This window comes from Myotis davidii, unplaced genomic scaffold, assembly GCF_000327345.1.
Source record: "Myotis davidii unplaced genomic scaffold, ASM32734v1 scaffold284, whole genome shotgun sequence".
In the NCBI taxonomy this organism is placed as follows: Eukaryota; Metazoa; Chordata; class Mammalia; order Chiroptera; family Vespertilionidae; genus Myotis; species Myotis davidii.
In genome coordinates, this window is record NW_006295261.1 from 1,358,431 (window position 1) to 1,374,758 (window position 16,328).

The 16,328-nt window shown below is 36.3% G+C and overlaps 1 protein-coding gene across 1 annotated transcript in view; it reads right to left on the reverse strand.

The window, feature by feature from the left end:
* ADAMTS3 (ADAM metallopeptidase with thrombospondin type 1 motif 3) overlaps positions 1 to 16,328 on the reverse strand; it is a 237,602-nt gene that overhangs the window by 119,900 nt on the left and 101,374 nt on the right. The window contains exon 4 of the mRNA XM_006769918.2: positions 4,019 to 4,175. Within this exon, the coding sequence (XP_006769981.1) occupies positions 4,019 to 4,175 (157 nt within the window). The remainder of the gene's footprint in view (positions 1 to 4,018; positions 4,176 to 16,328) is intronic.

The following is a 16,328-nucleotide window of genomic DNA, read 5'->3' on the forward strand; positions in this document are numbered from 1 at the left end:
ATCTTTTTAGTGTTTTGTTGAGGACATAATTTCCTCCTCTCCCATAGTGATAGATAGCAAACATTTTTCATGGGCCTCCATTTCTGTACATTGTACACCTTCTATTCTCAGCGATACAGAGTTGAGAATGAGAGAGTAGAAGGCAAGCAGAGACATTCCAAGCATCCACAAGTCAATAGCTTTCACCTGACTCCGAAGCTAACCTTTACCCACCTCTGCCAGAACATGTACATAGGCCATTCATGCACTGAATCTGGGACGTGATTATGAAAATATACTATGCACTTTTTACTTCACCCATTGTTCTAATTTATCTTCACACTCAATATGTCCAAATGCATTCCCACTTGTCATTGACCATCAAGCTTATTTCTATTTCTATTTTAAATACCTGAAATCTAGAAAGATAATTCTCTAGTCTTCCTGATTAGAAGTCCAAGTCATCCTTGATCACTCTCTTTCTCTCTAAACCTAACATATATTCCAACAATTAACCCTATCAATTTTACTTCAATTAGAATCCAATCAGATTCCTCTCTATCTCATTACTACTCACCTAGTTTAGATCAAAATCAGGTTTAATTTAGAATGCTTGCATCAATCTACAGAACAATCAAAGGCAGTTCTGAGTTGCCAAGCTGACAAAGCAAGACACGTAGCCAGGCAATTACTGTGACAACTAACAAACTGCAGAGCATTTAATTACATGGGCCCTACTGATGAAACTGTAGGGTCAGAAGTGCCTTGCTGTCAGAGAAATTTATGAAGACCATGGCTCTCAAATGTGTTTCTTTCTAAGTAAATCTTATGTATTTTTTCCTCTTCATATAACTTTTGAAGGAAAAACCTCATGTGTCTCCTAAAATAACATCCTGAATTGATCCAGAAAAAGCACTATTTTATATTATACTATAGTTATCATTTATAAATCAATATACCTTTCTCTTCCTAGAAGCTGTTCAATTTTACATTTTAAAATGATAAAATGGGGTATGAAAATGTATTCTTAATTTTTAGCTGTAAAGTATTTAGTCCACGAAAAAGCTTGGCTCTCAGTCCTATAACCAATAAGTTAAAAGAAGAATTTAAAAGTTATAATATGGTACACTTACAGTTCCGAATCTGAATCTCTTTTTGCCTTGGGGAGAGATTTACACTTCTAAAATAAATGGTTACAATTTAAGATTCTCCAAAGGAGATACATGATATCACCAGTAACTCAGTTCAATCAGAACTTCATAAATAACAAAAATCATTAAGCTCATGCTAGGTTTTATCATGGAACATTTTAAGAAAACTGAATGGTCCTATTTTGGTTCAAGTTTTAAGGTAATTGAGAGTTAACAAAGGAACCTCTTTTTCTTTCACCCATGATCACTAAGAACCTTTCCAAAATGTCATTACCCTCCTTTGTGGAATACTTCTGCTGTAAGGCAATCTTCTCCACTCACGAGTGAAAAACTCAAAACAAACAGTCTCAGTGTCTACATTATAAAATCTGGGTATGTTGATTTTGATACTATAAAATTTTAAATAATTAAAAAAATTAATATCTCAAATTAACTTAATCCCATTCAATTCTTTTATATAATATGCCATGACTAGTAAATTTCCCTAACTTAGCATCAAAAAATGTATTAAACATATTATTGCTCACAATTTTCTTATTTTCAGAAAAAATAATCTTCTCTTTTTCCCTGTAGTTAGCATACTAATAAAAAGTGCCAGGGCTGACATTTATAGATATACCAGGAATTGAAATGGACCAATAGGATACAGCTTGGTGAAACTCTAGGTATGACAGATGGAACAAACAGGATGACAGTCATAGTGTCTAATCGGGTCTCCAGTCCTCCAATGTGATTCCACAACATGTGGGCAATGCTTTTTTAAAAATATATTTTTATTGATTTCAGAGAGGTAGGGATAGAAACATCAGTGATGAGAGAGAATCATTGATCAGCTTGCTGCCTCCAGCATGCCCCCTACTGGGGATAGAGCCTGCAATCCGGGCATGTGCCCTTGACCAGAATCGAACCCAGGACCCGTCAGTCTACAGGCAGACGCTCTATCCACTGAGCCAAACCAGTTAGGGCTAGGCTATGCTTTTTTTAAAAAGATATTTAACAGTTGTCTCAAAATAAATATTAGATATGATTAATATATAACAACCAAAACTACAGGTAGTATCCTACTATCTATCCTTTGACATAACCAGTCTCCTGATTTAGAATTACATTTTTAAAACATGAAAATATAAATGAGAATTAACAGTAATGTATTCACGTGAAGACAATCAACTATTCAACTTTATCAAAATTTGTAACATGTAAATCTTTTGCACAAAATAATGAATACTAATAAATTAATAACAAAAACGATATCTAGCCTTGATTAAGCACCTGTTATTATTGAGGACTATATCCAGCAATTTGCATTTATCATTTCTAATAGTTATTACAATTGTGCAATGTATTTTAACTCTATTCACAGATAAAGGAAATTAAAGAAAGGTATTAATCTAAAGTAAACAGAACAACTAGATGTTGTAGACCTACTAATTTCACTGTCTAACTACAGTGTCCTCTCTTTCTGTTATATGGCAGTGACCCTCTAGGACAGGCTCACATGTCACAGTACTACATCTATTAATGCAAATCTTTTGTTTCAAAACAGAAATTTTTTGAAAAAATTTCAGGTCATATTCATTTTACACTTATTTTAAATTTTACGAGTCAGAGACTAGCATATTAAAGGAAGCCAGTGACATCTGAAAATCAACATAATAACCAAGTAACAACTCAATATAGAATATAGATAATTGCTCAATTAAGATTATTTATATGCTTGAAATCTCCCTATCTTTAAACTTCCATTATCTTCAATTCAGAAAGCTGGCCTGGCAAAGGTAAATATAGACTTTTTGAGACTTGGTTTAAAACATAGATTCCCAATTTTCCTTTCTTCCCCATACAGGAAACTTTTATACCCAATTTTATACCCAAGAATACCTCTCCAATGCCAAGTTACTTTCAGATTTCATTAAAACAAACAAAAATAGACAATCTTCTTGTGCCTTAATGTTGATTTTAGTGCTCCAGGCTATTTTGAAATAAAATTCAACAAAAGCATTCAACTCAGTGTCTCCTCCACATGTAACAAGTTTTAGGAAACAAACCTTCAAGTCAAATAGCATACATATTTTCAAATATAGCAATCACACTACTCTTAAAACACAATGCAACTCTTTGATATGTCAATATAACTATTATAAATGTTTTAAGTGATATTAACAAAGCATAATTTAGATACTTCTAGAAAACACAAATATTTTCAAATTTTAATATAAGCTACAAAAATTACAGTTTTAATGTGAAACTTTTAAAAAATAATAAATAACAAACATATTGGGGATACAAAAATTGCACTGAAATAAAACAATGCCTATAACATATATTCCTATATGCATTTTTATTTTTAAAAAATTTTTAAAGATTTTTATTGATTTTTAGAGAGAGGAAGGGAGAAGATGAGAGAGAGAGAGAAAAAAAAAACATCAATGTCAGAGGAAAACATCAATCAGTTGCTTCCTACATGCCCCCGACCAGGGATGGAGCCCACAACCTGGGCATGTGCCCTGACCAGGAATCGAACCAGCAACTTTAGGTGCACGGGACGATGCAACTGAGCCACACTGGCCAGGGCACTATATTCATTTCAAAAAATAAAAGCCATATTTCGTGTTTTATAAATACAGGGGTAGGCAAAAGGAGGTTTAGAGTTGTGAGTAGGCAAAACACACGGGTTTATTCTTGTATTATTTATTGTATTATTTTCATACAAACAACCATAAATCTACTTTGCCTCTATAAACCCCTATATAAACCTCTTTTGCTGCCTCCACATTATACAAGAGCACATGACAATCACATTCTCTTAATTGATAAGAGAATAAGAGAATCGTTTTCATCATTTCTTAACATTACAGATAATATTAAGCCTTGTCAGAGACGCCTACCTCTGTAGTAGAAGTCTTTGGACATGTCTATGGGAGCCCGTTCTACTGCTGATCTCTTGTAGACAACATGAATCCTTCCCTTTTCTTCCTCCATCTGCTTACCTCTTTCCAAGGGTTCAATGAAATACTCATCATCATGACTTTTTATCATTCCAGCCTAGAGAAAGCATAAAATGTATTAATTTCTTAAAGAAATATCTACCCCCTTTACCTCATGAGTACCTTTTCTGAATTATAAGAATTTAATTTGTGAAAACTAATGCTTTTTATTTCCATTTTTGGCTATAAATTTAAAATTGTTTAAGGTATTATGAGATATCAGTAATTCATATGAGGTATAAATTCATGTATGACAGGACTAAAAAATTCATTTAAGATAAAATAAGAGCTTTAAATGCTGTAAGAATAAGAAAATTATACAATGTATACCTTTCGTCAAACGGCAAAAGAAGTGCATTTATATATTCTACTTGGTATTTTATCTCTAAAAGAAATCTTATGGAGCAAGTAAACTCCTGAAACATTTCTAGTTTCCTGTAACAACTCAGTGTGGACCTTCTGTACATGCATGTTACCCTTTTTTTAAACTCATTTACATCTCACTTCCATACTACTGTGCTATGAGAGGAGTAAGTCCCACAGTGCACTCAGTATATAAACTTATTTCTGCCTTTAATTAGCCTTTTTAGGCTTCATTGAAAACTCCAAGTTTCTACTTTTATTAATTTGAAAAACTAACTCATATTTGTTCTATCTTAATCTAACATCATGATTTTATATATATATATATATATATATCAAGGGGGGAAAAGTGACTTCATTGATATTCTCATACACAGCCAGTGACTTGAAATATTTATAGATAGCTCTGACTGGTAGAGCTCTCCCTTTTATTGAGCTAAAATTCACCTACCAGGCACCTGTATCTCTTGGAGACGAATGTTTCACTCCCAGTACAGGTGACAGCTCTTCCAAGCTTTGAAAATGACCTAGATCGCCCAGCATCTCCGCCAATTTCTTAAGCAATGCTTGTTTTCCTTCTCAAGTTTCATCCTTCACACTGAAAAGATTATTCTTCCGTTTAATTCTTTCCACCTCTTTTTTTAGTGTCTCTTTCTGTTTCATCTTCTTTAGAAAATGAATGTTTATTTAGAAAACCTCAGGACTATATTCAGTATTATAGAAGAGAAATGATGGTTTTGTTTGAAATTTGTTCTTAAGTATCAAGTCTACATTACAAATAGTTACATTTATCTACTTAAAGGTCATATATCAATATGTATATTAATTTAAATTTCAGTATATTTATTTGAAAACAATGTTGAAAAAATAACGTTAGTGTGGAAATTGTAATTATTTCAAAAAATATATCAGATCGAAAAGTTAGTCATATTTTTCTTCTCAGGCCCTTAACTTATTCTATATTTTCACAGGTCACTGGCCTTTATGGAACATGATCGGGGAGAGGAATTTCTCATCCTTTCTAATTCATGTTGGTCTAATGTCTCTACAACTCTGGTATCAAGCAACAGAAATGAAAGGTAGGCACACCTTACCAAATAGCATTTGTTCTCAGTAAATACAGCTCCGGCTGTAGCTTTTCTACTGCATTCAAATCTGTAACTCGCTCCTTTCCATTTGGACTTCTACACCAACTACATACATGCTAAGCCTCACAGGGAGGTCTCCAGATGCCAATTCTACACCCACCTAGATGCTGTGCACATATAAACAGCCCTTGAATCTATGAGGCAATATCTTACAAGAAAACATCACCAGAGTCCTCTCACCACACTTAGCCTTTATGATCTTAAAGAAACTCTGGCTGTAACTAAAAAGAACATTGACCTAAAGACTATTATGTTAAGCGAAATAAGCCAGCTTAGAGAAAGACAAATAGCACATGATCTCACTCATATGTGGAATCTAATGAACAAAATAAACTAACAAACAAAATAGGCCCAGAGGTATGGATGCCTGGATCTTCTATTTCCACTGCCACTTTCTTAGTTACAGACCTCATCATTGCTCATTTGGATGACAGAAACTACCTCCTATCTTGAGACTCCCATAGATCATAATGATTCTCCCAGATGAATGCCTAACTCTGGATGGAAACAGTGGTCACTGAAGCATTCAGCAGCTCTGAGCAAAGAGCAATGGCTATTGGGACACTTGAAAGTGATGGGGAGGGTAGTGAGGATTAGCCCACATGCCTCTGACATTTCTCCATTCCTTCTATTGCAAATATTCAAATCCCAAGCACCATAGTGTTACTTTCCCCTCTAGACCATAGGTAGAATGAAATTAACAGCTAAACCTCTCCCTTAGAAGGCAATTAAAATTTAAACCAGATTGAGGTAATATCGTTGGCATGGCAAGAGCTGGGTCATGTGACCTCCAATAATTCTATACAGAAAATCTGAGAGCCTATCCTTGTATTCATAATTATATTCATTAATTTTTTTTTAAAAAAGTACTGAACTACACACCATGATAAATAAAAAATTCTCGAAGACATGGTTTATTTGCCCTCCAACTGAAGGCATTCTCGTCAAATAAATAAAATATGTGCCTAAAGGTATTCAATGGGATATGCTATGGAAAGTCCAGAAAGTGAGTGATATGGCAGTTGAGAGTCAAATTAAGTGAGTGTTTTTTACGCTCAATCTTACTGCACAGCAAACTATCAGTAGGAGCTGTTGAGTTTACATCCAAGATTATCTAAAATCTGTTTTAACTGAAATCTCCCTAGTCTCCATCACAATGGGTCTTCACTTGGGCCGTTGCTATTGTTCACACTTTCTCACATTTTCACAAAGCTCAGCAGCCAAAACTGTTCTTTCAAAACATCATATTAATTTTAGATAAACTAGAATGTGGTAACACATGGGCTGAGCATGTACGAACAGCTCAAAAATCAGGTACTTCTTTCTTGCTCACATGAAAGTTCAGGACAGTTCCATGCAAGCTGACAGGAGGTTTGGTTCCACACGGACATGCAGGTGTCCAGGCTGATGGTGCTCTGCCATTTCTATACGGCTCCCACGTCTGCCCAGTCAGAAGGGGAAACAGCAGGAGGAAGCCCACAGGGGAGGGTGTTATGAGCTAGCCTTAGTCCGGTATTCACCACTACCACTTACTTCCATGGGTCGAATGCACAGCCAACAGCCAAGAGAGGCAGGAAATGGGATCTGGCTGTGTGCCCAGGGAGAAAAGACAACTGGATTTTGGTGAACAGATGGCAGTCTCAACCTCAAATAAAATCATGTTACTCTTTTGTCTAAAACATTTCAATTGCTTCTCATTGCACATTGCACTTAAAACCACACTCCCTACCACAGCTTTCAAGGCCTGCATCAACTAGCCCTGCCTAACAGCCTCAAGCACTCAACTGCTAAGACTCCAGATTTAAGCCAAATAGCCTCTAAGCATGGAAGGAGCTATCACAAAAGCCACACTCCTTTCTCACCTCACTATTGCCCCTAGATTGAGGGGGCCTTTGTTCAGTTTAGGCTTTCCTTAGATGTTCTCAAGCTCTTTATAGCTTCAGGCCTTTGAAAGTCTGTTGATTCTGTCTACAACTCCCTTCTCTCACCATGCCACATTTCCCTCAGCTATTTGTTTTTCCTCCCCAGGTCTCAGCTTACTTCCCTAAAAGTGATTTTCTGACTCTCTTCCCACATAGACTAGGTGACCCCAAATAAATTAGGGCCCATCTTAGCCAATCATTCTGACTCAGGAACAGTGTGTTCTTTCTTCTCAACGCAAATTCCAGGTTGTTTTACCTGAATGCCAAATTTATTGTTCTGTCTCCCAAGGCACTGTCAGTCCTGGAGGCAGACTTGTTTATCTTAATTTATCTTAATTCACCTTTGTCTCCTTAACCACCATCACAATGGCTGGCACAAAGTATATTTTAAATACATTTTTGTGAAAAATTACATGAATGAATGGTATGGGGGGGGGATAAAGGATTTTTAGGGATGTGGTGATCTTGAAAAGGTGGGAGGACTGTCATGCTGGTGGTGTGACAGAAGGCATTGGAAGTGAGACGGCTCAGATTTGAGCAGAGGATATGAAGTGCAAAAGCCCAAGACATGCTTGAGGCCAGTGGGTATCCTATTCACGCAGAGAACTGCAGGGCAGTTCTGGGAAACAGGGTATGGAGAACTTGTATTACCTCAGCCTACTATATAGGAAAGTCTTAAAATCTGAACTCCTGACTGTGGCCTACAAAGCCCTACATGGCCTGGCCTTCTCTATCTTTTGGGCTTCCAATGTTTTATACCTTGCTCTTTCTGCACCAACCACATGGGCCCTAGTCCCAAAGTACTACCCCCCTCTACATGAATTAGCTTCCCCTTCACTCTTATGCCCAGGTTGCGGGCTCGATCCCCAGTATGGGCTGTGCAGGAGGCAGCTGATCAATGATTCTCATCAGTGATGTTTCTACTTCTATCTCCCTCTCCTTTCCTCTCTGAAATTAATATGTGTGTGTGTGTGTGTGTGTGTGTGTGTATGTAATTTAAGAAAACATTTCATTAATTTCCCTCTATGATACAAAGCCCTGCACATTGACCATTCTCTCATTCCAGGAACCAAATGGAAAATATTTACTGTATTTCTCAAATTGTTCTCCAAAATTTAAGACAAATTTTTAGAATATTTATCTTTAATAGAGCATTAGGCATGTATTAAACTTATCTTTTAGTTAAGTCTTCACACAGGCCCTCAGACAGCATTTCAGAGGGGATTTTAGAAAACAATGATCTATGCCAGAAATCCAGCTGCATAATTCCCCTCTCGTCTGGTCAACTCTTCCAGCTCCATCACTCAACCCAAACACAGCCAAGAATCCAGAATGAAGCCAAATAGCCTCTGCGCATGGAAACAGCAATCACAAAGGCCACACTCCCTACTCACTAAGAGGGGTCACCCTTCAAGCCATATTTGACACCCAATGCTGTAAACCAGGTTAGAGGGTTTCTAATCTTCGTCAGAGTGTAAGTGGAAGAGGAAAGTAAGGAGTGTGGGGCACAGGGAGTTTCAGATGAGTTCATGTCTATGAGTGCCCTTATAAACGTTAAAGCCCTGCAACAAATATAAAATTCTAGTCTTTATAGGATGGTAATAATAAACATCAGTCACTAAGAAAAGACTAAACTGTGTTTGACTTGGTTTAAAATGAAAATCTGTAGAAAGTCATTTTAAAAGGAGTGCCAACAAGAATTACTAAGATTTTCTTGAAAATTCTGTGCCAGATATTCTAAAAAAAAAAAAAAATGTATGCTTTAGAGACATTCCATTTATAATTGTGACACCCAAAATTATTTTACTGCAGTGATTCTCAGATCATTAAGGCATGAGAGCAGAGCGAGGTAGCTTATTTTTTTGAATGCCAGGAAAAATGTGCCAAATAATGTAATAAATAACAAACTGAGGTTAACTACATATTCATTATGTTATGCTAAACTGGTTGCAATTTCAACATAACATAGAAAAGCAGTAATAAGTTTTAAATGTCTAGTTTAAGTTTTCAACTATTTTAATTAAACTTAGTTTATGTTTAAATGTCTGGGAGAGACATTGAGGAAATTTTATATTAATGCGTGTGAGAATAAATGTATATGTAATATCTAAAAGATTATCATTATAATTTAGTGGTACAACAACTATATCTTAGCTCACTAAAGTGCCATGAAAACAAGTTTTGAGAATCACCATTTCACTGTGTTGCTTTCTCCAACTTTTATTGTATCAAGGTGCCAACTGAACACATTGCCTGGTTCTACTTTACATTTAGAATAGACAGATATTATTACATGAAGATGATTTCCAAATCTTTCCTGAATTTCAGGGGTATTTCAATGATATCCCTACAGCACAGTGGTTAGGGAATGCAAAAATAGTTCAGAAGGCTGGAAAATAGATTCCAATCTGTATTTGTTAACAAAATATACTATTTATATTAAAGAAGCGTAATTATGTGGAAGGCATTTGGATAAAATTCATGAAGATTAAAAAGTAGCTAAGCCAGCTAGTGTGGGTCAGTTGGTTGAGCATCGTCCCATGCACCCCAAAGGTCACAGGTTTGATTCCCTGTTAGGGTACATGCCTGGGTTGCAGGCTCTATCCCTGGTAGGGGGTGTGCAGGTAGCCAATGGATATTTCTCTCTCATTGGTGTTTCTCTCTCTCTCAGCCAATGGATAGTTCTCTCTCGTTGGTGTTTTTCTCTCTCTCTCCCTCTCCCTTTTTCTCTCTCTAAAACCAATAAAAACATTTTTAAGTAGCTAAAATATACCCCAAGCCTTGCCATAGATTTCCATAAAGCCTTCAATTATTTCAAAGGCAGGAACATTTTTTACTCTTTTTGGACAGTCAGTATTTTATCAATATTTCTATAGTACTTTTCACTGTCAATATGTTAGCATAATTTTTGTGTGAATTGTGCTAGTGCTTGGAAATTAAGAGATGCTGAGAAGGATGTCAGCTAAACCAAAATACAAATCTGGTAAACTCCAGATTTATATTGGGTTTGGCTGTCATTTCATTCAACAATGATCCTCTGGATGACTTCCGAGTCTCAACAGCATGTAACAATTCCCTGGAAATTGATAATACTAAAGGTATGTTTGTAGAACCTAGTCTATGAAGGGAATGAATGGGCCCTCCAGAAAGAAGAAAGGGAAAAAAAGAAGGGAGGGAGGGAGGGAAGGAAAGAAAAAGGGGGGGATTATGCCATCTTGACTCACAATTCAACTAATTGTTAAAGCAAATGATTAGTTACACTGGACATCACCAATTCAGTTCCTTAATTAGAGAGCATAATCTCCAAAACTTTGCTGCCTGATTCTTATCAAAATCTATATGGCAAAAAATAAAATTCTAGGAGGATTTCCTAAAGACTGGAGGATTTCCTATGCATCCAATTTAGTTCCACTAATTTTCCCTAATCTCCATTACCAATCCCTGCCTCCATTAAGCCAGACCTCCATTATTTGGGCCCCTAATAGGACTTTTTTTTTTTATTCAACTGTATAAAGTATTAACCTATCGGCCTATGATGAAAGAGATTACACAAAAAGAGACCCAAGAAAGCTCATTACTGAAATAACAATATGGTTGTTGTTGAGGATCTCTCTCAATATTATAATCATATACTGTTTACTCTGTGAGAATCCAGGAAAAAACACAAATAAAATAATTCTCTCATATTTTTGTAAAAAGCTCAGTTTTCCTTTCCCTGCAAAACTAGTTCACTTTTATTTTGTAAATTCTGTGCATTATATAACTGATCAATATATTGCTTTTCATGGTAAGGCATTTTATCTAGTAATTTTTCCTGAACCATGAGTAGGTTTATGAGGACATAGAAAAAAATCTCTGAGAAAAACTTAAATCAGGTGACTAAAGCCTTAATAACGTCAAATGCTCTGCAAACATTCAATTTATTAATGTGGCCAATTCAAGCAGACCAATAGATGCCTTATGATTAAATCCTTGGGATTTATGATCTTTTCATTAACATACCTAACTGCCACACTTACAGATAAGATGAACCTACCTCATCTTAGCAAAAGAGGAGGAACCTAGCTTGGTTCACACAAGATTTGGGTTCCGGTCGTACCTTTGCTACCAATTAATATGACTTTTGAAAAATCATTTAAGCTTTTTGGGGCTCGGTTTCATAATCTGTAAAATTACAAAAGTTTTACTAGATAATCTCTAAAGTGACTTCCAATTAAATTATCTTTCAATGTTAGAGCTCCCAGAAAAATATGAATTTGACAAGTTGTTATTCCCTGCCAGTATCCCAAAGACCACTTATTTCCATGATAAATAACTTGAGATATGATCATAAGACTAACATAAAGTAGGTTGCAAACTTCAGTGTGCCAAAGAAATTAGGTCCCAACCTCAGAGACTTTTCCGTGTTTCAACTCCAGAGAGCCTGATTCAAAAAGACTGGGATGGGGATCAGAAATCTGCAATTTTAACAAGCATTTCAGATGCTGCAAATAGTAGTAGTCTGGAAATTATAATTTGAGAAAAACTGCCTAAAAAGTAATGTGCCAATCAAAATGACTTTCTGGATATTTATCCCCTTACTCCAAAATGAATTTTAAAAAGATGACTATTTAAAGAATACATGAGTAAATGGAACCTATGAATTGAACTCTATGTATGTATACATTCCTCAGGTTTTTAAATGTTTACAGAATGAATCAGGGTATCTTAAATTAAGTCATAAGGAACAAATTAAAAATCATATTCTTTCATTCAAAAGAAAATAGTTTACCTACTAACAGCTGTCACAGAAGAGAAAAAGCTTTATAAATTCCAACAATTAAAAAATAGTTTAAGGGGAATGTAAAATCCAAACGAAATTAACTTTTTGATCTTAGAAATTATTCAAAATAGCATTATAATACATACCAAAGTACATCATTATTCCAAACCTCCTTTAGTAAAGGAGCTTAAGGACTAATTATTAAAGCTAGGATTGTGCATTATAATATAATATAAAGATACATATCGAAGATAAATATACTATTTCTAAAAAGAGAAGCAAGCTTGAAGTTAACATAATAGAGTCAAAATAGTATGTGACACATAATTTAAAGTACAGAAATTCTGCTTGTAAATAGGAATTTAATCCAGATCAGTTCAACTATTCCCTTGGCATTTGTTATTGGGTGGATGTTAGCAAGCCCACATCATGGTCCATGTCCCCTAGGGCAGAATTTCTCAAACTTTAAAGTGTAAATGAATATCTGGAGATCTTACCAATGCAGATTCTGACTCAGTGGTCTGAGATTCTATATTTCTAATAAATCTTGAAGTGATATTGATGCTTCTTGTCCCTGGATGACACTTTGAGTGACAAGGCCTCAGGGCATTTCAACCTCAGTGAGGTCAACAGAGAAAATCCCATCAACAATATATAGATCAATGTAGCAGACTGTATTTTCCAATAATGGCCCACAACACACTCTTCCATACCATATTGCTTTTCTCAGTATGGCCTTTCTATTCCCCAGTCCAGAGGGGGAATTGAATTTCCCTCCCCTTGAACCTAGGCCAGCTTTTGTGACTTGTTTGTAATCAAAAGAATGCTATGGAGGTGTCACTGCATGATTGCTGAGACTAGTTAGAAAGAAGCCTCGAAGCTTCTGCCTCAGTCTCATGGAACATTCTGTCTCCGATGTTCCTCCCAGATCCAGCTGTCACAGCCCAAGCCACATGAAGAGGCCATGTGTAGGCAACTCTGGTAATAGTCCAAGCCTTCGAATCACTCGGCCCAGCCACCAGACATGTCAATAAAGAAGCCAGCTCCCAACACTCAGCCACTCAAATCAATCCCAGTATTTTGAGCATTCCCAGATGAGAATCCAGACATTCTGGAGCAAAAACGCTTGCCCTCTCTGAATTCCAGCTACACAAAATCCATGAATATAATACAGTAGCTGTTGTTTTACACCCTAAGTTCAGGTGGTTTGCTATACAATAATGGAATACTGAAAGAATGGAGTCAGAGCTAAGGAAGAAAAAGAACACCTAGTAAATACTTGATCTTTACCTATTATTTCTGACTGTCTAGATCAGTGATTCTCAACCTGTGGGTCGCAACCTCTTTGGGGGTTGAACGACCCTTTCACAGGGGTCGCCTAAGACCATCCTGCATATCAGATATTTACATTACGATTCATAACAGTAGCAAAATTCCAGTTATAAAATAGCAATGAAAATAATTTTATGGTTGGGAGTCACTACAACATAAGGAACTGTATTAAAGGGTCGCAGCATTAGGAAGGTTGAGAACCACTGGTCTAGATAAAGTTATGTAGCTAAAAGAGAGGACTGGTGAGAGAGAAAAAACTTCCAAAAACTGTTGCAAGATCTCAAGAGAACAGACTGGCCTGAACAGAAGTTGAGTCCTGAGATGAGGCAAGAGATTGTAACAGAAATTGAATGGGGACAATAGTAAAGGAACTTAGAAGGCAGCGGCAACAAATAAATAGCAACCATTAGATGGAAACCTGACAATATATAAAGGAAGTAAAAATGGAACATGGACTGTTAAGAAGTTAGGATGGCTTCTGGCCCCACCAGTGAAACCTCTTTCATTAGACTAACTAGAAAATCTGTAAGGCAAAATATAAATCAAACTAGAGAAAGCAAAGGAAAAGCTGTAAGGAGAGAAACAGAAGTGATGCAATAGAGAGAACACCCAGTGGGCATATATAAGAATAGGAAGAAAGAATAATGGTACAATGGTTAAGATGGTTCATGGAATCCTGTGATACTTCCTCTAAACACAAATTTTGAGAACCTACTGTGGGTCATTCACTGTTATAAGAACAAATATATAGTAAGGAATATGGGAAAGTCACTGCCCTTTAAAGATTAAAATACCAATGAGGACAGTAAACAATTAAATATGCTTTCATATAGTGATAAGTACTATGAAGAAAATAAAATAAAGCAGGGTAAATGAAAAGAGGAATTTGGGGAAGGTGAAATGGGAGAGTTGTGTAAGAACTGTATATGCTGATTATAACCAAGAAGGAGCCTGTGAAGAGAAAGCAGAAATGAGAGGAAAAGCTAGTGGTTATTATGGATAAAGTTACCAACAGAAGACAAGAAAGCCAAACAATCCACCAGGGGCTCTGGGCAGAAAATTGGGAGTCATTCTTGATTCTTCTGCTGGTAATCACCAATGCTGATACTGTCCTCTTCTTTCTTGGCACACAGAAGAACTACATTCCTCACCATCCTCTACAATTAGGTATGTCCAGGCACTAGCCAACAGGAGGTGAGCCTAAGTGATATATTCCACTTCTTAGCCTGATCCATAAAATCTTCCCACAGCATCCTCCATGTCAGAGGATTGGAGAAGAGAGAGGATAGGTATTTTCTCTCCCCACCACACCACAGGTCTGACAGTGGTGGTGTCTACCTCCCTCGGGTACCCTCTTCAGTGGCCCGAGCATTGTTTCCATTTAAGACCTTGAGGTCCAGAGACAATAACATGTTGCTCTTAAAAGGCTCCAGGTGCCTCACCATCCCATCTTGGTTCCCTTACCCTGGCCATGCCTCTTTAAAGAGTCCCTTCATGAAACTCTCCTTAGTTAAACTTTTCAAAGAATGTCACTGCTCCCTACCAGGATCCTGACAGAAATACCACTCTATCTCATTAAACATCTGAATAAAAAGTATAATACTTAGGAATTAAAAAGAACTAATATACAAAACATTAGAACTAAGAGTGATCTTAAAAATTACCTTGAACCCATCCTCACTTTATACTGATGGTACCAATTACCAATAACCAATATGGAGTTGATAAGTGGCCTTTTTCCCTTTTATTTTTTCTACATAATCATTACATTTAGCTCACACCAAAAAATATATCTATAATGCCAAACTTTTATCATATTTTAGAATATGTATTTATGATGTTTATAATATTTTCAGGAAAAAAAGTAACAAGATCCAATTCTTAAAATTAGCACTCAGAAGCTAGTTCTACATTGGAACAGCATCCACCTCAGCTGGAAGGCGAAGAACATATATTTCTCAGTTCTCATTCTTTCAATGAAACCCTACTCCGTTTATAGGGCTGCCAAATGGCTGAACCAGCCCAAAACAGTTTACAGTATTGAAATATGCTGACTTTTTTTCCCTGATGATCCTCTTATGATGGAAAAAACAAGCTTTAACCACGGCTGACCCTGATCATTAATGTCAGCTCCTGATCAAAAGCCACACCCTGCCTGCAAGTCACATTAAAATAAAGCATCTCTCCAGCTAGAAGTTCAGTAGCGGCAAATGTCCATTATCAAGCTCCCTGGATAAGGGTTTTTTCTAGTTCCCTCTGTTTCCCTCTAAATTCACCCTTTCTCCACAACACTTATCTTGAGTTTTTTCCAATGTTCTGAGATGCAACATTAGCTAATAGGTACCATCCTAAGAAAAGGAGAAGGCGTATTTGTCAAAAAAACTGACCTGCTTCAAACCAAGCCTTGATGGGTTGGTTTGCACATTAAGTATGAGGCTAAACATGTGTTATTTTTAACAGCTACATCTGTTAGGCACAGAGTCCAGTGTGTTTCCCACACTTTGATCTTCCTGAATCTTTCTTTCCATACCTTTGCTGTATGAAAATGTAATGTCACACAAACATGGTATTTTTAGAACAAAATTTATTAAAGTTATGCGCTGTTACTAAAATATGTCTCTTAACATCATAATCTTAGCTAAATAATTTAAATGGTTTTCCAAGCATGCATAGTTGTTTCTTAA